Source organism: Lithobates pipiens, unplaced genomic scaffold (assembly GCF_037356315.1).
Source record: "Lithobates pipiens isolate NorthernLeopardFrog02 unplaced genomic scaffold, aLitPip1_a1.2 Scaffold_23, whole genome shotgun sequence".
Taxonomy (NCBI): domain Eukaryota; kingdom Metazoa; phylum Chordata; class Amphibia; order Anura; family Ranidae; genus Lithobates; species Lithobates pipiens.
Window position 1 is genome coordinate 232,852,114 of NW_027507785.1, and position 25,050 is coordinate 232,877,163.

The window sequence follows — 25,050 nt, forward strand, 5'->3', positions numbered from 1 at the left end:
CCTCCTTTATGAAGTGACAGACAGATCTACAGTTTTGACCATCTGTGCTATTTCTCTGGTTTAGCGCAGGACCATAAAGGTTGTAGCAAGACTACCTTGTCATCCAGTGGACCCTAGACTCCTGCCTAATTTTTCCTGTTTATAATCTGGTCTGGTAGTTCAATAGCCAAGTAGTTAGATCTCTGGCCTTGCCACTTCAGTTCTTGGGTTCATATCCAACTTAAACACTAACTACACAAATTTTTTATGGTTTTCTTATGTTTTTCTAAGATTCTGCTGGATGATCCAATTTACTTCTACTGCTGAAAAACATATCTGTTAATAAACAAGTAGGGACAGGAACTGCTTCAAGGACAAGGACAGCTCTGAACCTTTCTATGTAATTTGTAAAGAATTGGCATAATTTAAGAAAAATAAGTAATCATATAGACTACATCTGTCTCTCTAAATCTTCAAAGCATGGTCAACTGACTAGACTTGCAGCCAGGTCAATGAGTTATGTTGTTGATGGACTCCCTGCAAATATTAAAAGAGATATTGTCAGCAAGACTCCCTAAAAGCAAGAAAGCACAGTACATTTTCAATCTTTATTTCATCTTTGTTATCCAGACACTCAATGTGACCTTCAGTGTGAATGTGAAATATTTCATAGTGTCTGATGTGCAAATGAATTGAATGATCTACCCTGAAAGAAAGATCAACATATGGACTGTGTCCAAGCAGCTTAAGGTTTAAAAGATAACAAAACAAATGACCTAATATGCTTTGGTTTGCTTCACCAGGAAATACTTAAAAAACAGCAAGTGGTAAAATGTTATGTTTATTAGGTTAAAAGTCCATAACCAGCTGATTTGTGAAAAAAATCCTCAGCTCATCCTTTGTGTCAGCTGCATTGTTGGTGCAAGACTATATGATATTAGCATTACATGGATTGGAAATCATACCCATGTATCAATATATCTAATTTTTTCAGGATCATTATTCGTAACTTTTTCAAAGGTATAGATAACCTGTCTTTAGTTTAGCAGATGTGAGAATTCTTCAGGTGGTGGAGGATGCAGAGTAATAAATTAGGGGCTTTAGCATTGGTTCCAGAGGTCTAGGTGTTTTCTGTGACCTGTCACCCAAGACGTCATAGATATTAAAATTATTGCTGCATTTTCTTTGAGAACTACTCTTACTGTGAACACATAGTAAAGACTTTCAAGACAGGAACTGTAATTTACAGCTAGATATATATCATGTGCTACGGTGCAGGGAACCAAAATAGAAGAACTCCAACCAAACTGTCCTCTGAGGACCCAAAAACATTGCTGGAAATCATAGGGAGCAAAAAAAGCATGAAGTATTTAGTTATATTTATGAGTAATTTAAATTTTCTACTGGAGTGTAAGGAGAAATCTGAATATTTCCCTTGAACACCCTTGGAAGGTGTTCTACAGTGCTGGTTCCCATGATGGGGTTCCGGAGTTGCATGTTTTATAAAACACCTGTGACCCATCAGTCAATTTTCAGTCAGCCTGCCTATGCGCTTATTTAAGTCAGTGAAAGAGCTTTTTTATTTTACTAATGAAATGATTGGGTGTAGTTATTTTACACATTCTTCTTTTTATATGATACTCATTCCCTTTTCTCGTTTTACATATTTTATTTATCATCTATTATCATGAATCTTGCTAAGAGCAATATTAATTGTTGCACTAGTTATTTTTAAGGAACTGCGGGAAGCACATATATATTCGAGAGCTCTGATCTGCAAAATGGTTGTAATGGCAATGATCTCTAGTAATCTCAGGTAACACTCATGTGCACACCTTGCTGTCTTCTGCAGCATGCCTGCAGTCTCCAGTTGCTCATGTAGCATTCTAGGATTATCTGGCCATCTGAAAGTTTTCTGTAGCATTATATACCATTCATACCCATTCATATTCATGTTCAGCTCTTTGGTAATATCAGGGGCCACTACTGAATCCACTTTAATAAAGTGTAACTAAAGGCAATTTTTATTTATTTTTTTGTTTTGTATAGAGTGGAGAAGGATTAGAACTCTCGTCAGGATTTTTTGATGTCTGTGCCCTGGTTAGGAAGGTTTACCTCGTCTATTTTTCCTGTTTAATGTTATCCTGGAAACCCAAATTTTGAGTTGACATCGGAACAGGAATAGAGTGGAAATCTTCTAATTAGGACACTATTTGTGGTGACCCTGGTGACATCACACGATTCCCTTACTTTGGAGGAATTTTCCCGTCACTTCCTGTTTTGGCTATGGGTCAGGAAGGGAAGAAAAATCACGGCAATAGGACACAAATAGCAAAAAAGGGGGGGGGGGGTTAGAACTTTCCCTTACTCTATCCAAAATGAAAAAATATATATATATTGCCTGTAGTGACATTTTAGGCAAGTTAATCACCATTGCTTTGCAGAAGTGTTCAAAAAAGGAACAGAAATTTTACTGATAAAGAGTAGCATGCAGTCTAAGAGTGCATAAAAATCACACATATATGTATATAGTATAAGTATAAAAAAAGCTTGTTTTGTAGTAGGAGGGTTATTTAACACTAGTGGTTGAACAGTCTAGGCTCTAACCCATAGAGTTTGTGGTCTGGAGGTCATTGACCACTTCCATGGGAGCTGTCTGTGGAAGGGACTTTCAAGCAGACATAAGAGTGATGCATTGGAGGGAATTTAAGTAAAATAAATTAATCTTAATTCCCTGTCACTACATGATCAGGTCTTTATCCATCATTCTTGTGTATCCAGGATTGTAGTTTCCCATAACATGCATCTCTGACTTTATGGGAGTAGCAAACTCTTCTTTGGCTATTAAGCACAGTGTTTACAAATACATAAAGTATTACTGTAGACTAAAAGCTATATGCATTAATCCATCATCCCCTTTTCCTATGCATTTATAAAGTGAAAGCTGAACTCCAGTCTTGCGCCTTCCATATATGCTAAATTATAATCATTTGATCTAGGGGAATATGCTAGAGTAATAGTCACCTTAATCCACAGCCCCATGGTAGCTTACACTCTGGTCTAGGAGTTCACTGCAACTGAAATGTGAGTAGACCTTTAACATAATCACATACAGTGTAGGACCAGTCATCACTACCAGAACTGGTAAGGAGGAAGCCCGTGAGACCATGAAATCTTTACTGCATTGTAGGAAACACAGCTGAATTCATAAACAATTTGAGCAGTTTTCATGGACTTGCTTTATTTGAGACCAACACAAAAAAGATGATTTGGCTGTAGGGTTGAAGTATGTGTATGCATATAGGTATTTTCTTTATTTTTAGGAGCCAAGGTCTATAAATGTTTTTTACGATATCATTTTACTTTTATTTTCATGTGTACATTGTTCAGGGACATACAATAGGGCTATCAGTTGCTACTACCAACCCTGACACCTGATGTTGTTTCAGATATCCTTATGCTGATGCCCAGTGAGTGTGTAATTCCATGTTGCTTTACTCTTTACCGTCCATGACATCATTGTTCTCAATGAAACCTGCTTTATGTAAAGTTCGTTTTTTTCCTGACATGGATTAAGATATTAAGCTTGCCAAACTTTGTCACACTTCAGGAATCTGTTAATTTTTTTGATGGAATTTTATCGGTATAGTACATATTGGCACAATATGCCAGTTTACAAAACTTCATTGACAGCTTCCAGAGGTTTGACACTACCCAGAGAGTTTTATGAATGCTGATTAAAATGAACTGACATGGCAACAAAATGATTTTGGCATAAGGGCAGAAAAGCAAACTGAGAGACTTCCTGTACAGGGAGGAACATCCAGCGTGTGCCAAAGAGTGATTAATAAAGTACATGATGTCGCGTCCAGCTTGTTTACAGACCTTATAAGGAACGTCCTCATCTTTTGGGAAAAAGCGGTGTGTTGTAAAAAAAAGTTGTTTTCCAGAGAGTGCAACTAGTGGAGCAATGAACTTGCGTTTGATGTGGAAGTGATATTTTCATTGAAAATTGCTATTTTTTAAAGTGGACCCATCATTAGAATTCATGCTTTATATGATTCATTAGGACCATTTCAACCTAGCCAAATCACATTATTATTTTTAGTAAAAAAAAATCCTCTATTCTTGCACTGAATTAAGAAATCATTATCAGTAGCCCAGCCTAGGCTAGGATCACACCTCTGGCTGCCAGAAGTATTATTAAGGGTTTTTATTTCATTAGAGACAGTTGGAAGTCTGTTGCATCGTTCAGACTATGTCTACAGTAAGAGGACAAGATCAGCAAGGCACAGTTATTGCCTTACATGACATATATATACATATACTTGCATGACTACAACTCATACACGGAAAGGTTTTTAAATCACTAACACACTGATAAGATTTGCATTAAGCTAATCTGTTTCACGTGCATCTAAAACATATTTTAAAGTTCTTCAAGATGGGTTTAAACCTTTTTAGAGGTAGGTGGACCTAAAACGTATTCATTATTCACATTGATTTCTGCCTCAGTGTACTTACAATCTAATATCCATGACTTGAGCAGCTTCCCTCTGTCTTGTCACTTAGGAAAAGAAAACTTGCCAGATGACATGCATTTGGAAAATCTTTTTAAGCAATAACAAGCCATTTCAATGTTGAAAGCTTGAATAGTGCTCCCAATGGGTGCCCCTAAACCCTTACTTACATCTTTGTCAAGAGCTGCTGATTTTGTGACGCATTCCCCTTCCTCTCTCATTACAGTAATACACGTGAAAAAAATGGGTTTACTGTAATGTTGGTTATACATGTTTCCTGGTAAATGGTCTAAATTTGAGTTATGAGTGGCCCTGTTGTAAAACCGTTAGATGGATAGTGACTACAACCTATCAGATACTGTCACTGTTCGGGTATTCTGATATCCCCAGGTGTTGGCAGCTGTTAGAATACAAGAGCTGACAGATGTGATTTCTCCATCCGTGCTGCTTAGTGTGGATGGAGGAAATGTGGGCTTAATGGAAGAAATCAAAGTATATTCAAGTGTGTTTGGCTAGTGTAAGAAGTGATTCATTCAACCCTTGATAACAATTAGTAAACTACTAATGCTATGCAGCTAACACAACAACTTACTCTTTCTCCGATTCTCACATCACCAGTCACTCAAACTCAAACACAAGGGGGGTTATTTACGAAAAAGGTAAATCCACTTTGCACTGCAAGTGCACTTGAAAAGTGCACTTGGAAGTAAAGTCGCTGTAGATCCGAGGGGGACATGCAAGGAAAATAAAAAACAGCATTTTAGCTTGCAAATGATTGGATGATAAAATTGGCAGAGCTTCCACTCATTTCACATATACCCCTTAGATTTAGAGCGACTGCACTTTCAAGTGCACTTGCAGTGCAAAGTGGATTTGCCTTTCGTAAATAACCCCAGGGTGTACAACCACTTTAAAGCATATGTCAAGTTAAACAAAAAAAAAAATGCAGTACATTTCTGCAAAACATGCACATTTTCCCTTTGTTTTTGTTTTTCTGCCAGAAATGTACTTGACTCTTCATTACCAACTGTGGGCTGACAATGCACAGGGATTTACCAAAACTAGAGAGTACAAAATCTGGTGCAGCTGTGCATGGTAGCCACTCAGCTTCTAACTTCAGCTTGTTCATTTACTCCTCGTTCATATTAAATGCGGCTTTAACCACTTGACCACTGGGCACTTAAACACCCTTAATAACCAGACCAATTTTCAGCTTTCGGTGCTCTCACATTTTGAATGACAATTACTCAGTCATGCAACACTGTACCCTTATGACATTTTTGTCCTTTTTTTCACACAAATGGAGCTTTCTTGTGGTGGTATTTAATCACCGTTGGGTTTTTTATTTTTTGTGCTATAAAAGAAAAAATACAGAAAATTCTGTAAAAAAATGAATTTTTCTTCGTTTCTGTTATAAAATTTAGCAGATTAGTAATTTTTTCTTCATAAATTTTGGCCAAAATTTATACCACTACATATCTTTGGTAAAAATAAGTACAAATTGGTGGATATTATTTGGTCTTTGTGAAAGTTATAGAGTCCACAAGCTATGGTGCCAATATCTGAAAATTGATCACACCTGAAGTACTGACGGCCTATTTCAATTCTTGAGACCCTAACATGCCAGAAAAGTACAAATACCCCCCAAATGACCCCTTTTTGGAAAGAAGACATTCCAATGTATTTAGTAAGAGGCATTGTGAGTTTTTTGAAGTTGTCATTTTTTCCCACAATTCTTTGCAAAATCAAGATTTTTTTTACTTTTTTTTTTTTCACAAAATTGTCATATTATCAGTTTATTTCTCCCACAGCATATGCATACCACAAATTACACCCCAAAACACATTCTGCTATTACTCCCGAGTACGGTGATACCACATGTGTGAGACTTTTACACAGTGTGGCCACATACAGAGGCCCAACATGCAGGGAGCGCCATCAGGCGTTCTGGAGCACCCAGGACAATTCTGACATTTCTCTCCTACATGTAAAAATCATCATTTATTTGCTAGAAAATTACATCGAATCCCAAAACATTATATATGTTTTTTTAGCAAACACCCTGGAGAATACAATGGTGGTCGTTGCAACTTTTTATCTCGCACGGTATTTGCGCAGCAATTTTTCGAATGCTTTTTTTTGGAAAAAAGACTGTTTTGTGCTTTAAAAAAAAAAAAAACACAGTAAAGTTAGCCCAATTTTTGCATAATGTGAAAGATGAAGTTACACCGAGTAAATCGATACCTAACATGTCACTCTTTAAAATTGCACAGGCTCGTGGAATGGCGCCAAACGTCGCTACTTAAAAATCCCCATAGGCGACGATTTAATTTTTTTTTTACTGGTTATATGTTTTGAGTTACAGAGGAGGTCTAGAGCTAGAATTATTGCTCTCGCTCTAACGTTCGCAGCGATACCTCACATGTGTGGTTTGAACACCGTTTTCATATGTGGGCGGGACTTACATATGCGTTCGCTTCTGCATGCGAGCACATGGGGACAGGGGCGCTTTAAAAAAAAAAAAAATGTTATTGTTCATTTTACTTTATTTATTTTAGTTTGACATTTTGTTCCCCAAAAATAAATTTTTTGATCACTTTTATTCCTATTACAAGGAATGTAAACATCCCTTGTAATAGGAATATGGCATGACAGGTCCTCTTTACAGTGAGATATAGGGTCAATAAGACCCCGCATCTCATCTCTAAGCTGGGAAGCCTGAAAAAAAAAAAAGATTCTGGATTTGATCATATTGGCGAGTCGGTAGAAGCACCGGAGGGCGGCGGGAGGGGGGGTGTCTATGGCTGGGTATTGCAGGGTATCACCGACTATGGCTGGGTATGGCTGGGTATCTCAGAGTATGGCTGGGTATCTCAGAGTATGGCGTTGCAGAGTATTGCGTTGCAGAGCATTGCAGGATATTGGAGGGTGTTGCAGAGCATTGCAGAGTGTTGCACGGTATTGGCGGGTGTTGCAGAGCATTGCAGAGTGTTGCAGGGTATTGGTGGGTGTTGCAGAGCATTACAGAGTGTTGCAGAGCATTGCAGAGTGTTGCAGGGTATTGGCGGGTGTTGCAGAGCGTTGCAGGGTATTGCAGAGTGTTGCAGAGTATTGCAGGGTATTGCAGAGTAATGCAGGGTATTGCAGAGTATTGCAGAGTAATGCAGAGTATTGCAGTGTAACGCAGAGTATTGCAGTGTAACGCAGAGTATTGCAGTGTAACGCAGAGCATTGCAGTGTAATGCAGAGCATTGCAGAGTAATGCAGAGCATTGCAGAGTAATGCAGGGTATTGCAGAGTAATGCAGAGTATTGCAGGGTAATGCAGAGTATTGCAGGGTAATGCAGAGTATTGCAGGGTAATGCAGAGTATTGCAGGGTAATGCAGAGTATTGCAGGGTAATGCAGAGTATTGCAGGGTATTGCAGAGTATTGCAGGGTATTGCACAGTAATGCAGAGTAATGGCAGGGTATTGCAGAGTATTTGCAGGGAATTGAGGGGTTAATTTTCGGTGAGCAGCGATGTGGGCACTGCAGATGCAGCCACATCGCTGCTGCCACCGATCTCTTCCCCCTCCGCTGTTCCGATCGGTACAGAGAGGGGGAGGGAGGAACCGGCGTCATATCATTTGACGGAGCGATCACGTGGTAAACGCCCGCTATGAGCGGCCGTTTACCGTGATCCGTGAGCATCCACAGGACCCGGCGGTCACGGATGCTCTCGAGTGCGCGCCCCAGGGGGCGCGCGAGAGCGGAATTCTGGGAGGACGTCATATGACGGCCTCCCAGAGTTAAGAAACCGCCATGTAGCCGTCATTCGGCTATAGGGCGGTTGTTAAGTGGTTAAAAGTCGCGAAACTTCACCTGAAATCAATTTCAAAGCCACATGTTAGTGCAACTTGGAAGGCACCTGAAATCACAAAAAGTAGTGCAGGAACTACTTTCCCAAATCAATGCGGCACCACAAAGTCTGACTCACATGGTTTTGAACAGTGACATTGCTGACAATAGGGTGCGACTTGTCATGTGATTTGATCTGTCAAATTGCATGAAAAGTCGATCCAGTGTGAATGGTGGCTTAAGCTTTAACAATAAAACCTAGAAGCTGACTGGTTTCAATGCAGAGCTACACCAGATGTTGCACTCTCTGTTAGTCATGTCAATCCAGCCCAGTTTTCTTTTGCTAAATTACAACAATCCATTCCATTCCAATGGACTTGAGATAACGCAGGAAGTGTGATGAGGACATATGACTGCTTTGAATTTCTGACAAGAGCAAATTTTTTTTTTCTTTTACAACAACATTTTTTTAATAGCATGTTTAACAGTCTAAATGGAGCAAATATTAGAAGTTCAGTGTTGAGTTTTACGTACACTGATATGTCAGAATTTCATTGCTTTGATGTGTGCTTGCATCCACACGCTCACTAGTTATCACAGTAATCAATAGAATGATTGTGCTGTCTGCCCGTCAACAGCTTAAGGGCCCTTTCACAATGCTCTGTAGCAAAATTGTGGTAAAAACGCATATGATGTGCTTCATATGCATTTCCTGTGCATTTCTGGTTCATTTCTGGGTTGCCTGCACCTGTGAAAAATGGATACGTGACTCAAAAACACACCAATCAAAAACGCAAATCGTGGTGCGTTTCTATTGGGATTTTACCGAGATTTTGCTGCAAATAGATGACAGCAATACTGTAATAAGACCTTTCTTATCGTAGCCCTGTCATTGTAGGCAAAGGGTATTAAAAGCAATGTCACAGAACAAAAAGCTATAGTGTTTTTAAAAAGAATTAAAGGAGAACATATACCCACTTACACTTCTCTGTTCAACTTAAGACATTTACAACTATATATGTTTTCCTTGGAAAGCTGAAGGACATACAGTGCCTAATGCAGAGCACATGTGTCTACGTAATATTCTATACTCCCAGAGAAAGTGTGGTTTGAGGATTGAGTTTCTCTTATTTTCTATGACCACTGCCCATTCAGTTGTCTATTCTTGCAAAGTAAAAACACAGGAAAAATGTATCAGTGTGAAAGGGGCCTAAGTCTTTTTCTGTGTACACATGTATGACGGTAGTGGGGACAATATATATTATACTCTGATGTGAATAGTCTGTGGTCTTTTTACAGCACTGCATGCAGTAAATTGCTGCTTTTCCGTATCGATAAACAATAAAAGGGCTAAAAGGCTCTTTGAAAATGACTTGAAAACAATACCAGTTGTATCGAGGTTGTATATAATGACCATACAGTGCGGGGTGTGCTTTCTGTTTTGATACAGCATTGTGTATAACTTTGTTTGTTCTACAGCCTGACTTGTACAATAGATGACAGCAATACTGTAATAAGACCTTTCTGCATAGACTCCCATCCAGTTGTACATTCTGCTTTCTTGGCACAGATGTTCATAGGGCCTCAAAAGGGGAATTAAACTTGCTCGAGTTCCTGTATTTAGCTGGTAATAATGTCATACTGTGTAGTTTATCTTTGAGCATTGCTCTGGCGGTCATTCCTCCACTGACAGCCCTAATTAAGAAGGAGTTGGTTTGTTATTAATTATCCAAATATCTTCCAGCACTTTGAGAGGCTCTTATAAACACCAACAGACGGGGCCTCTTATCGTAGCCCTGTCATTATAGCCAAGGGGAATTAAAAGCCATCTCAGAAAAAAAAGCTATAGTGTTTTTAAAAAGAATTAAAGGAGAACATATACCCTCTTCCACTTCCCTGTTCATGTTAAGACATTTACAACTGCATATGTTTTCCTTGGAAAGCTGAAGGATATACAGTGCCTAATGCAGAGCACATGTGTCTACCTAATATTCTATACTCCCAGAGAAAGTGTGGTTTGAGGATTGAGTTTCTCTTATTTGCTATGACCACTGCCCATTCAGTTGTCTATTCAAGGCGGTCTCACTTTTATTTTGTAATACTGATTATTTAACACGTATAACCTGATTTATATGTCTACTGAGACATATGGGTATACTATTAGAGTCAGACATATTTCTCCACGTTGTTTTTATTAAAAAAAGTGCAGAAATATTGATGAGCTTAACAAAATATTACTGAATTTGACTATATGCTCCAAAAACACAATTGTTAAAATTACCAGAGATACTTTGTAACAATCTTTTGATTTGAGACTTAAAGGAAACTAGTGAGGGTTGTGATAGAGAAGCTGCCATTGCTGACTTGTTTTGTAAAGCCTAAACATGTTTTTTTTTTTAGGTTTGGATAGATTGAGAAAGGTTTAGAACCCCTTTCTAGGTTTTATTACTGTCTTTGTCCCCATTAGGGAGATCTACCCTCACTACTGGTCCTGCTAAACTATTGTCCCCAGTACAGCAAGTGATGATAAATACAATATTTTTGAGTTGTACAGGAAAAGGAGGATCTTCGGAATGTGCAAAAAAATAAAAATAAAAGTCAGCAGCTACAAATACTGCAGCTGCTGACTTTTAATAAAAGGACACTTACCTATCTAAAGATCCAGCGCTATCCTCACCTGGGCTGGTTCTTCACCGGTCCCCACACCAACATGTTTAGTGTGGCAAACCAGCTGTGACTCCTTACGGCTTCACAACCGCCTTTCCACTGTGCATGCTCGAGCTGCACTGTGTGAATGGTCCTGCAGCCTCATAGGACCTGTGATGTGTCCCAAGAGGTTGTGGGCACAGAAGAGGGAGGCGAACTTCCAGTGGATTTACGTAGGTGATCTGACCAGAAGTGGGAGCGGGTACCTCCTCCCCCATCAAAAAATACTCAAAAGGAGTGGGATTGGTTTGGTCTGCTTTTTCTCTATGAAGGACAATCTGGTTTTACTGTTTGAAATGTCACTGTGCTGACTACTTTTTTTATATAGGGATGGAAGATTCATAGGCTTACTGATTATACACGTATGTTACTTCAATGTAACAGTCATGTTTATCTTTTCGTTATTTTGTTTTGTTTTGCATTGTGTGTGTTTTGTACAAACTTGAAAAACTTTCAATAAAAAGTATTTGTTCAACAAAACAATGCCCAAAAGTGTTAGGGGGGAGGGGCAAAGTGACAGTGTCTGTGTAAAGCCTATTCCCAATCCACTGATACTTCCCTCCACAGCAGCCTACCACATCTGCTGCAAAAAAAAACTGAGCCTAGCGAGCATGGAGACATCAACCCCTCTGACACCAGACAGTGCTCAAGCCTAGCCACTGGCTACTTGTCTTGAGAACTACCTCATAGGATGAAGTCACATTTCTCCCTTACATGGAAGCAACAGTTATTTTATGTCAGCTGCAACAGAGGAATTAGTGATGGAGGAGCTCTGGAGTATCAGGAATAGGAAGGGTCACAAACAATGTCCTGACCACTTTTAGGAGTGTGACCTAAAATATGGAATGGGAGCAGGTGTAACACAATGTTGAACAAAACTACACTTTCAGGGTGTCAGAGTTTCTAGTGTTTCCCTCAACCCACTGGGGGGGACTGCATGCAGCCTTTTGCCATTTATTGTTCAGTGCTTAGAGTCACAGCAAAACAGGTGCCCCTATGTTTACCTTACCTTGGTGCTTGCTAAGGCCAGTGAAAAAAGTATCTTCAGATTGGCTTCCAGCAGTTAAAGCAGTACTTTCACTAAAATGTCTGTTGATTTAGTAGGGACCCTCTCCCATCTCAAAATGCTTAAAAAAACTTTTAGGGGGGAAAAAAGTTGGTTAGTATACTTACATTACCTCTAATGCCTGTGATGCCTAGGCAAGGGTGACATCACCATCTTTCTGGTGAGTTCCCTGGAAATTCCAAGTCAAAACTAAACTTTTTGTTGGTAATGTTTAAGGGGGTTAAAGACATCACAAATGTGTAATTTGGAAGAATCAATGTATAAATTGGTTGTATCTATAGGAATTGAAAAGAATGAACTTTGCAGGCATATTGTACTATTTTTTAAAAAGTAACAATATTTATTTATTGCAAATCAATAATGAAAATGACTAGGACAAGAATAAAAAACATTTACATAGGTGAATGTGATTACAAAAAGTTCCAATGGCTTGACAAACAAACCCCTAAGGCAGCGGTAGGCAACATCGGTACTCCAGCTGTGATGAAACTAACAATCCCATCATGCCTCTGCCTCTAGGACTCTAGCCTGTGATTGTTAGGGTCTTGTGATGTCTCATGGGACTTGTAGTTTCACCACAGCTGGAGACAAGGTTGCCTACCCCTGCCCTAAGGGATAACACATGTGTATACATATAGGATGACCTAATCATTTGTCATACAATAATCACATATGGAGCATTTGGTAAAGCCAAACCGGAATAGATCAATTCTGCTTCAATATTCAAAGAGTACATTAAAAGATTGCTTGACTAGTTTTGCGCTCTGGACACGCTTCTTCTGGAGCTATGTGAATATATTTGTATAGAGGAAAAATATAAATTTGTCACTTAGGTGACGCAGGCAGGTAACACAGGAACTTCACAGGGGGCGCCAGGTCAATGGAGGCAACTACAAATGATAAAGCATATAGTATTGGGTGAATAAAACCCCTTTCAGATTACAGGAGGTAGGTAGTCACTTTCAGAGATTTTATTGAGAGATGTTTCACTGAGCATGTGCATATATATATATATATATATATATATATATATATATATATTGCTGAAACTCATTTGGGCACTTTGAAAACTGCAGAGCCAGGAGGGATTTATAGTGAACATGGACTTAAAGGTATCTATTTGCATCAAAGGAGACTAGCTAAATGCTAGATCAGACAGCATTCATGTCTCAGTGTGTATGGCCCATAGCATGTGTCCTTAAATTTCAGGGTCCCAAGGAAAGACCAGGTCCTGCTTCATAAATTGGCTGTACAGTGATCTCTAGCACTCTCATGTGATGTGTCTCCAGTCTATGACTATCTCTATGCATTTTCTGAAACTCCAACAACTGCAATAGCGTGTTTACAATTCCTGACCATCTTCTATAGCATGTCAGCATTCTCTGACCATCTCGTATAGCATGTCCATAACCTTTGACCATCTCCTGTTGCATTTCTGCAGTCTGACAACTTTCTGTAGTATTACATTCTGTATATATTACGTGATGATGGCAGGGGCCACAGTTGAGGTCCCCTAGACCAATAGAGTTGACCACTACTGCTCTAGCCCTTTAAGCTATAACTAGCATTCATCATGAAGGGGGATTGTTAAAAGACAACTTGTCTCTGACAGTTAGTACTTTGATATTAATGAGCATGCATATTCTCTAACTGAAAAGGAAAGGGGCTAGGTGTGAGTTTTAGCTGTGGGGAGAGAAAACATAGCAGATCTTTGATAAATCTTCTCCCAGCTAACTAAACCTACAAACGAGAATAAGGTACTGGTTTGTTAACCTTCCTTTGCACATACTTAATGGAAATGTTACATGCCCAGCAGTTGGCTTCTTCCAGCTCATACTAAATGAACTGTTGTTGCAATCATGTTGGATTTATTCATCGCAAAAAGCAGCAGGCGAAAAATAATCAAAAAACTGTTTTTTTGTGGGTTTTTCAGGTGATACAGCAGGAAGACAGCAGGTCCCCACAACCCCACCAGCTTCGGAAAACAGCAGCGCGGCTCATAGCATTGGCAGTACACAAAGCACCCCCTGTTCCAGCAACAGCACTGCCTAACCTAAATCATGGCACAAGAGGAACGAAGATCAGCTATAGGGGCAGAAGTTCAAAGTCACTGTTTGTTGACATTAATTCTTCAAGCTTGGAAAGAATTTGTGGATTTCTTTCTGTACAGGAAAAGGGATCAGTGTAATATCTGCCTGTTTTTTTGTTTTTATTTTTTCTGGATAAATGCAGTCTTTGGGTTAGTCCAAAGAACGTCATGCCAAAAAAGTGGTAATACTACTAATTATGCAGAGTCCAGACCTGCAATATGGGTTTCCTTGGCTGTCAATGTGAATTGTGTGCCAGTTTTAGATATGCTGCTTGCATCCCTTTTATTCTGTATTAAAGTGCAATGGTTTTGTATATAGTAAAAGAAAAATAATTATATATATATGCATAGACTGTATATATAATATAAGATTAATTGTACAACCATAAGTGCTTTAATGCAGTGTAAACTATTTAGCCACTATTAAGCAGCAGTTTGTTGAATGTTAATGTTTTGCTGTTCTGAAATGCTGCGTGCAGCTAAAGTGTGTTTGGTGTGATGTTGTATATAATCTTTCAGCTTTCTCACTCAGCAGGGTGACCCTTCAACTATTCACAAGCGTATTTGATTAGCAGCACAAAGATAATATGAGATGTAGAGTAATCCTTAGAAACCAATCAAATTTGAGTTTACTGATGTCAAGTCAGTAAAAGAAAAATTCTGATTGTCTGCTATGGGTTGCTGCACATTCATCTGCCATAGTAAGTAAACCAGCTTGTGTGTTAAGGACCAATTGTACTCTCCCTCAATCTCTGTTAGCCTGCAATCTCAGAGATGTCTTAATTCTAATCTTGAGATAGACATGCATTCTTTGTTTAATGGGTCTGCCTGCTGTACCTGAAAAAACATTGGGGTTGATTTAATAAAACTGGAAAGTGCAAAATCTGGTGCAGCTGTGTATGGTAACCAATCGGCTTCTAACCTCATCTTGTTCAATTAAGCTTTGAGAATAAAACCGAGAAGCTGAATGGTTTCCATGCAGAGCTGCAGCAGATTTTGCACTCTCCAGTTTTAATAAATCAACCCCTGTGTTCTCCAAATATCTGTTCTGGGAGAGCAATGTCCGGTTCTTCTCCTGTTATTGCAGTAATCAAGTAGAGAGTGAGGTTTCTTTCTTTTTGTTTATTTTTTTTGATGTTTGGAGCACTTTTATGTCTTTGTTGTTTATTGTATTGACGTTGAGTGATTGTAGTAAATTGCAGTGCAATTTAAAGCAGTCACTGCTTTATAAGGATACTTTAAAGTGTATTTGTCACTGTTGGTAGTCATTTTGCTGACTGATTAAACCTATCATTTGATTGGGAGTTAGTTACATCACCACATCATTTATGTTTTTAACTCTTTATGGAGTGATTTGGTGTATTTTTTTAAAAACATTGTATCAGCCTACAAAACAGCTGGTTTCATTCTGTTGTGGTGACAGGTACACTTTAAATTATTGTATAAATTAAACAAACCAATAGGAAGAATGTATGAATGTATAATTTTAACTATCCTGGAATGTTGGTGAAATCATTTCAATATTGCAGACTTTAATTTTAATAGGTAAAAAAAATCATTATATTTTAGAAAAAACATTTGGTACCTGCCTGCCATGGTTCTCTATTATACAATATTTTCCAAACGTAATATGGAAGTTAAGGCAACAGAATTAAACCAGTTTAGTAGCAAACATCCTGGCATATGCAATAAAAAAAAATGTTAAAGTGCCAAATAATCAAATTCTAAAAATATGATCGCATGATACCTCTGTCTTATTTCACCTTTACAGGACATATGAACTGTTAGGGCTTGTGTCGTTGGGTTTCAATGGGCAAATGGCATATGCTTTTGATAATAGAGATGCTTCCTAGATTATTCAGAATTCATTGTAGGTGCAATTGCCCTGCATTAGCCTAATTCAGCTGCATTTGCATTCCCTGAAAATTGTATGGGGAGAGAAGCAGTTCTGAAGCAAGAAGCCCATCAACTCTGGCCCTTACCATGCTTAAGATTGAGATTTAGTACCTGATATATCAAGAGTGCTGATGACAGAAAAAACATGTAAAAGCTAGGCCACGTAAGAGAAAGCATTATTATAGATAACAACTTTTGCCTTGACTTCCATTATAAAAATATAGGTAAATTCATTTTTAACAGTTCTTCAGTAATTACATGTCAGGTATCAGTGTAATGTGATTTAAAGACTTTAGGAATATTTGGGATTAAAAACTAAGCAATATATAAAATATAACAGAAAATGTAAATAAAAATGTAAAAAAATATATCCTGTAAAAAGGGAAAATTATCCTATGCAAAAATATTTTATCACATATAGGTTCCTTCGGGCATTTCTATTTTGGAAACATGTTTTATATATCCAAAAATGTACACGAATTTTGTTCAGATTGGTGAGAATGTTTGCGGCAGGAATAGAAAATCACCAGTACTCAAGTTATTGGACTATAATCCCATAACTACCTTGCCAGGTGGAATATAAAGTATTTGGCAATATTTTACCTGTCTTCGGCTCATGCAAGTTTTGAATTACTTGGTAGCCAGGAGATAGTTGGCATGTTAAGGCCTTGAGCACACAGGACATTTAAAAAATGCCAGCGCTGCTGCCAGGAAAAAGCAGCATTAAAAACGCGCTGTTAGCCATGTTTTTGAATAGCATTTATGGTGTTGTAAACCGGGCTAACAGCTTGTAACAGCGTTTATCCGCATTTAAGGGTGTTTCTGGGCGTTTTTCGTTTTTACAGCTTAACAGCCTCTGCTCCTGGATGCACAGCTTGTCATTTTTTTCTTAGGCCTCCAAATGCCTCTGATAGTTTGTGTGCACGGACACTTAGGCTAACATGGAGGGGCGTTTAGAGGCGGTTAAAAAAAAAATTCAGACACCCCTAACAGCAGCTGTAAAAACGTCCTGTGTGCTTGAGCCCTAAAACTGACAACATCTTGCTAAGATTTAAGCAGCGCAGGCTTCTTGTCCAGCTCTTATTCACTACCTTAAATTATCTGGTCCATCCTGATCACCAAGTCTTTTGCAGAGCACTATTATGTTGAATGAATAACTAGGGGCATTTTGAGATTTTGGCAGAGTTTAGTGCTGATTCTGTTATTTGGCTTCATGATGTGTTAGCTATCAGGATGTCACTCAAAAATCCTCACCCTGCTGTTTGTCTCGTAAGCAACATAAGGCTTTTAAGTGACCAGACAGACAACACTGCTGGAGAGTTCTGGATCCCCCTAGACTGTTTTTTGATCCAGCACAGCTGTAAGCTGTATTGCCTAGAATAGAGAAAAAGCTGAAACTGACAGTTAAGTTTAGATAAGATCTTATAATGTCCAACATAAAAGTGTGAAGCAACATTTAAGTGAAAACTATGAAGAGGATGTTGTAGCAAAGATTTGTACATTAGAACTCAATTCCTAATAGTGAAAAAATAAGCATCTAGTGTTTGTGCTGTGTTGATTCAGTATTCAGAATGTATTGAAAATTATTTTGCAGTTCATGTGAACCTCTTGCCAATGGTTTACCTATCCAAACGGGCACCCAGTGCAAATCATTTTTTTAAATCCTAACAATTCTAGGTCACTCCATGGCTTCCTTTGGTGCCAGGTAGGGCCTGGAACACAGAGAGTGATTCAACACACTCTCTCTGCTCTGCATGTCATGGGTGGCCACACCAGTATACTCTCCAAGTGGTGATTCCAAGTGCATATCACCTTCCTCTCAAGTTCCTTAAGTATACGGGGATTGAGAGGACGATACTTGCACTGATTCATTTGTTATCTTTTTATGCAGAATTAAGGGGAAAAAAAATTCCAACCACTTTAATGATGGATTAAACAAAATGATCAAGTAGATTAACATCCTTCACTTCAAAGTTTAGGGTGAGCCTGTCACAGCCCAATGCTGGATGTTGCTTGCCTCTTACTAGCAGACTTGTTTCGAAAATGTATGTGTAAAATACCTTGCAATAATGATTTTCACATTTGCCTAAAAGTGCTTGGTTTCTGAGAAATGAAATCACTGGGTGATCATGACTGGATACTTTAAGGATCTTAGAAGTCCTGTAAAATAATCTATCTACAGCAAGATGATGTCATATAGCCAGTGTACTCTGAAATTTTGGCATTTGTCCTTGATAATATTTAGTTTAATATTTTCCTTCATCCCCGCTTCCTTTGCCAGCATAGGAGTGTGTTACATCATTAGAGAGCCATTATTTGCCTAAGCCTACTTTTTATTAGTTCAAGAACAGGGGGTAGTGTGCAATTGCTGCTGGAAAAGGACGATTTCAAGTATTTGTTCAAAAAATTGGAAGAAATTTCAAATGAAAGTATATGTGATTTCGTGAAAGCGTGCCCATTTGTGCTTGGCAGGTGTTACAGAAAAAATGCCAATACAAAGGGTTACCTTTTTGGAAGAGGGTTTTGTTTCTAGCAATATTGCCTGCAGCCTCCTGGCTTTGAGCACTTCCTGCTGTGCTTTAAACAACCTCAAACAGCACCCCCTGGTCCCAGGCCATAGTGGAGGCAGGATTTGTCTTCTTAAAAATTCAAACTGCCATTGTTTGTGCAGTTATAAAAAATGTAGGTGTGATGGACATGTTGGCTTAATGTCATTTCAATCATACAAATTGTATTGTTTATAACCACTGCTATTCTCAGCTTAAGCACATTTTATACAATTAAAATGGGAAAAAAATTGTTGCCATTCATGAGACGGCAGCATATTATAATCTGTCCTGTTAGGAAAAAAAAAAGATTTATATAAGCTACCTGTGAGTTAGACAATCAAGCGCTTTGCCAACCCCAAGGCTGAATGTATTTAAACATAAAAAATATTCTTTGTACAGAAAAACACAGAAACTTTAAAATGTCTTCAAAGAAGATAAGAGTCTCTACTATTCGTATAGCTATATTTTACTACATTATATAGAGAGATTATATTTAAAATTTTTATGAGAAATATACCCTAAAGGATTTGTTGTATGTTTTTGTTTGTGTTTGTTTTTACTTCAGTTACTGTGAATTTTAACATCACCCATTGTACCCATTGTAAATCCCTTAAACACACTCCATCTCATTGTTTGAACGCACATGTTCAAGTTTGGGCTGGACTAAAACTTTTGTAAACACTTTAAATTGTATATTTTTGAGAGAGAATGGTCTGTATTATCAATAAATTGCTTTAATTATAATATATATATATATATGTCTATCTACAAAATTATATTTACAGATAAAAGGCCACACATACTCTATACCAAATATATAGAAAAAGTCACTTTACATTTATTGGCATAACCTGTGTATTTCTTTGGATAAGTGTCTGTGAAAGCAAAATGAAAACTATAACCAAACAATTTTAATATGTTTGCTTGCCTAGAAGTTGTCAAGTCATTTTGTGTGATAAATACCCCTAGTTTTTAGTCTAATGTTCATAATACAACAACAGTGGACAATATAAAAGAAGATAAAATGGTCAAACCCCAGTAATACTTAAAGGATCGCTAAACAGAATGTACAAATTTTTTATTTTAAAGATTATCATTGGCTTTTTCTGTTTGACTTGTTTGTCGGTGTTGGTCTCTTGACTTTCCCTAAAAGGAAGCTCTAAGGATATGATATAAGATATGGGAGCTGCCACTGAAGACTTGTTTCAAAGTTGCAAGCTCAAAGTAAATCACTGACCATGACGAAGTATCCTACCAGGTAGTGGGAAAGTTCTATTTGATTTCTTCTGGTCAGTGACTCAATATAGTAAGTAATAGAACCTACTGTTTACATTTTTAAAAACAGGTTGGGTATAGGGGCTCCCATTTTTTTCGAACCTGACAAGTTACATTTAATGAATGCCACACCTTCCAATGGACTATTTCAAAGAGATCATGAAGAGTTGGTTTCCAAGACAGGTGGTACATAGGAAACAGAGACACAGTTTGCCTAAATGTGATTGAATTGTCTGAGCAATGGACTATCTAGGGCAGTAGTTAATAGTGTTGTGAATATGTATTTGAAAATATTTGCATGTGCTCTGTACAACAGTTATTGATAACAAAATGAGATGCTTTATGTGAAGAGAGGCTTTTCCTTCACTTTCTGTCCTGTAGCCAAAAAAGGAAGTGGGAGGAAATCCCTCCAGAATAAGGGAATTTCTGGTTATTACCAGGGTCACCAGAACAAGCGTTTCCATTAGAAGATTTGCCCTCTATTGCTGTTTTGGTGACTATTCAAATTATAGATTTTTTTCACTCTCAGTGATAACAGTAAATGGCACAAATAGAGGGTGAATCTACCTAACAGGGACACAGACAGCAATAAAAAATAAAAAAACTGACAAATGTTCTAATCTTCCTCTGTCTACCCTATCCAAAAGATTTTGCCTATAGTTTTACTTTAAGCTCCTGTTTACTTACCACAGGATCTCAATTTGTCCCGAAATTAGCCTCCTGTTATTCCACTATTAGGCCTGGTTCACACTGGTGGGACATGCGCTCCGACGCCACATGATGCCACATGATGTGTACAAATCAATGGTTCCCTATGAGAGCCGTCTAAACATGGCCTTAAGCAGTATTCAGGGGGGTGTTGCTGACCAAGCTGTGCTGTTCCTTCAGCAGTGTAGGTCCAGAATCTCTGGCAGAGATAGCACAAGATTGGCTGCATGTGATTTGGATTAAACATTACCAAAACATGTATTTCAGCTGTGTACATAGCAGCTTGCTTGGAGTTCAGTGTACTTTCATAACATGTAAACTTTAAAAGTTAATTTGTGACTATTACAACATACATTAAGTGCTAAAAGTAATTTGTATTGAAGGTTTAGCGATCCTTTAAAATAAAATCAACAATATTTTTGAAAAATGTTCCAGTCACCATTTTATCTGCGGCTGATTGCATCACACTCTTCATTATGTCAGTTTATGATTTTATTGTTGAGGTATACATATTGTCATATGAGTCTAAACTGGAAACAGCTTTCCATATGGAAAATGTATATCAAAATTGTATAGGGATCAAATGGTAGCATATTTCAACTTTGAACACGTAAGGAATAAATAATAAACATTTGTGTTATACAACTATCAAAGCCCATAACTGGCTTTGTATATACTAATCAGCCAGAACTCTGGAAATTTGTCTTCACTGCTAGCTTTCTAACAGATATATGGCATAAACTAAAGGATGATTAGGCCATTTACTAAACTGGAGGATTCCATTTATCTATCCTTCTTTTTTTTTGTTTTAGATTTGAATTAATTTTAATTAATGGAATTATTTTTTAAAAATTTTTGTAGACCAGACTAGCCCTGTGTGCGTTATTTGTTTTGATGCTCTTGCAAAATACAACATTTTTCATCTATGATTTAGAACATGATCAGTGATAATTTGTAGTCATATGGGTATGGTGGTAAAAGGTAACATTAACAATACACCTAGAGTTGGTCTGCATTGCAGCTGTTGTTCAACCAAATATGTTTGTACTGTTTCTTGCCAGTGCATCATCCCTCATGCCCTGTTCACATTTGGGTGTCATTATTTTTAATAGTACCCCAAACACTGTGCGATTCTGCTGCAATTGTCATGCAGCAATCACGCTAGAACTTAAATAATTTAAGAAGTTAATAATTATGTTAGGCATGTTGCCCAAAAAAGAGCAGGAGCTTCTTCTGAGTGTAAATCACAGTTTAAAAATTGCGAGCAGAATTGCTTGTTGCCCCTACACAAGGTCTGAACGGGGCCTCAATGAGTTGGCTGGTGCTGAAATTATTTTGCCTGTTTTTAAGAATATTTACATTTTAGTTTATTTTCTTAAATTCTTCAAACTAGATCATTATTATTAAGATTTGTAGATTATAAGCCATAACAGTTATCCTTTGGTGTGTCAAAAATACCATCAAAATTATTATGTTATATCAGTTTGATAAGCGCAACAATAGACCTGTTCATCTTGTCAGAAATTCAGAGCTGTCTCGTGCACACTTCCTGTGTTATCTCAAGGATCCTGATAAGCCCAAACCCACAATCCTAATCTTGGCACTACAGATCCATAAGCCTTGACATTGTGTAGAATAGACAAAGGGGGGGCCTAAGTAGATTAGCAGAAGGCATCTAGGAAGGCTGACAACACTCAGTTCACAAAATACTGTGTGTTGTCAGCTGACAGAAGCTGGCTGCATTTCTGGTACATCAACAGGTGTTTTCTTGTACTTGCAGAGTCTTGAAAGAGATGTACTGCACATGTTTTTTTGGCCTGACATAGACTTTGATGTCATATATTTGCCTACACTTCTGAATGTTCAATGTGGGAAGGACCAGGGAAGTTCCCTGGTTAGAAAGACTGAATTTTGATAACATATTTTGTCTTTTTGAACAGTCCATGGGCAGGTATAATGTAGCACCAATATACTGCCTTACCAGTTCTTTAGCTCTTAATGCAAGACTAAAACGTATAACAAGTGTGTATTGATTGTATTCAATAATCAAAAAATGTGTTTAGCTAAACAAATAGTAATTATAGTTGAACTATTTCTGTTGCCTTAAGAAATCTCCCTCTGACCCATCCTAGTTTGGGTTGTTTTACATTGGTAATCCCGTTTAGCACTTTCTCTTTATTTCTTAATCCTCTGTGTACAGGGGTAATTGACATTAAAGTAAATCTTGTGTTTAAACTCATCAGCCATCTGTGTAATTGCTGCTGAAATATAGTTAGCCCTTCATAAACTGTAGAATGAGCATGCATGCAATAGATGTACTTCAAAGTCTGGTAATACCTCTGGACATTGACCCTTTAAAGACCAGTTAGGAAACATGACCTGACCTAGGGCCAGCCAAGATAGGTGAAACTTTTCAGGTTTCTGTGCTAATGCTCTCAAACACTGGATGATTCTTGGAACTAGCATTCCAATAAGCTTCCACTGTGACACAGTTTAATATGGCACTTCTTGGCCACCATGAGATACTTCTGTCAGACTCTTGTGAAAGAAATAAAGGACCACTTAAAGAATGTTTTTTTTCTAGTTTTTGTGGAGTTTCAGATCAGAAAAGATCTTCATAATAAAGATAGTATATTGTGATATATGTTCAAACACACAGCAGCCTTCCCATCCAGAAAAAAATGACTTCCTCTTGAGAAGAAAGCTACTATCATTTTAGTTTCATCTTTTTACTTAAGATGGCAGCTAAGATACAGGATTAGGTTGTACAGCATAGGTATGCAAACATTCAGTGGTGTATAGCCTTTCTTCATTTTAAGTTTAGTGGTCCTCTAAATACCAGATTTACACATTTGTATTGAACCATTGTTGGTTTGCTATGTATCGTTTATTTCTGCAAATTTTCTGGTTGGATAGCTATTATATATCTGTTATTCTACAAATTGTAATCTACCTCATATTTTGATGAGTGTTAAAGGGTTGCCATTAAAATACCCATGTTTTTTTCAGAGGTATCATAACCAACAATTGACTGTTCCTGATTTGTCCCTCCTATGTTTACAAATATTTAATTAAAAATACTGCCCATGCCCATTAAACAGTATAATGAAAGGCATTTCCCTTTGGCTTTTATAAACAGACTATGATTCTCATTATTCCAACATGCATTAATTTATGTTTTGTACATCATTTTTGTTGTGTTAATTTACTTTTGTGCATAATAAAGATATAGATATATATGATCACGTGTCTGAATATGTTTTTGTGTTGTTATTTGACATGGTAGCTATGTTGTAAAGGTGCTAGCTTTTATCATAAATGTTATAAGTGTTACATATACCTTTGTAAAGACTACAGGTGCATATATACTAATTGTGAAGCAATACCTCTTCTACTGATAATCAGACCATTTACAGAACACCTAGACTAAAGACAATATCCATTTGGATGGATGTGCACTGGCTTTTATTATCATGCATGAAGGGTTGCCAAATATATAAGCACCTCTGCTATATTCCATATGCTATATGACCATATAATTGAATTACAAGGATTGTGGGATTTGTTGTCTCTTTATTGCATCACAGAAGAACAAGGGTATTGAATTATGATCACATAAAATCACTATATGTATATATTATCCAGTTTTAACATACTTTAATTTCATATCAGTTCACAATTCCACTGTTTGGTCTACACTCGGTCAGTATTACCTGCATTGAATGTATTCTTAAAGTAGAACTATAGGCTAAACATTTTTTTCATTTTGGATAGAGTGGAGGGTTATAACCGCTGCTGGCTAATTTTTTTGCCATCTGTGTCCCATTGGGGAGATTTACCTTCACTTCTTGTCCCATAGCCGGAAGTGAGAAGAAATCCATTCACTTCCAATGATAATAGTAAAAAGGACAAATAGAGAGGGGGAACCTCCCTAATGGGGAAACATACAGCAATAAAAACTGACAGATGTTCTAATCCATCTCCACTCTGTTCAAAACTAAAGAAAAGGTTTTGGCTTATATTTTAAACTGCTCCAAAAGTTTATCCTTGAACTACATGTTCAGATCCTACTTCTTGGGTTCCTCTTTGACATGGTCTCACAAATATTGTGAGAATTCTGAGACCTGCAGAGACTTGGGCTGCTGCTTGGCTGGGGAAGTAAGAGATTATTGACATCATAGGTCAGATGAGCAGCAGGGTAGGAAATGCGTAGTTTGGTTCATATTGTTTTAGTGTTGAGTTACTAACCACAACCATTGTTCTTTGCACCACATTATAAAACAAGTTTGTGTTCAACTCATTTTAGTTACCAAGGTAAATGTGTAATATAAGCACTCCTGCTATAATGGAATTTTACTCTAGGTCTTGGTATTGGTCAAGAAGGATGCCTAAATGTGACCGACTATTCCTACAAAGATAATAC

General features: G+C 37.7%; 1 protein-coding gene across 7 annotated transcripts in view; it reads left to right on the plus strand.

Moving 5' to 3' along the window:
• Positions 1-23,869, plus strand: part of TGFBR3 (transforming growth factor beta receptor 3) — a 305,577-nt gene extending 281,708 nt beyond the window's left edge. For all 7 annotated transcript variants that reach the window (XM_077452926.1, XM_077452929.1, XM_077452927.1 and 4 more), the window contains one exon: positions 14,044-23,869. Coding sequence is in view for 2 of the 7 variants with exons in the window: in XM_077452929.1 (XP_077309055.1) it covers positions 14,044-14,162 (119 nt within the window). In the remaining 5 variants the exon portion in view is untranslated. The remainder of the gene's footprint in view (positions 1-14,043) is intronic.
• Positions 23,870-25,050: the final 1,181 nt, after the last annotated feature.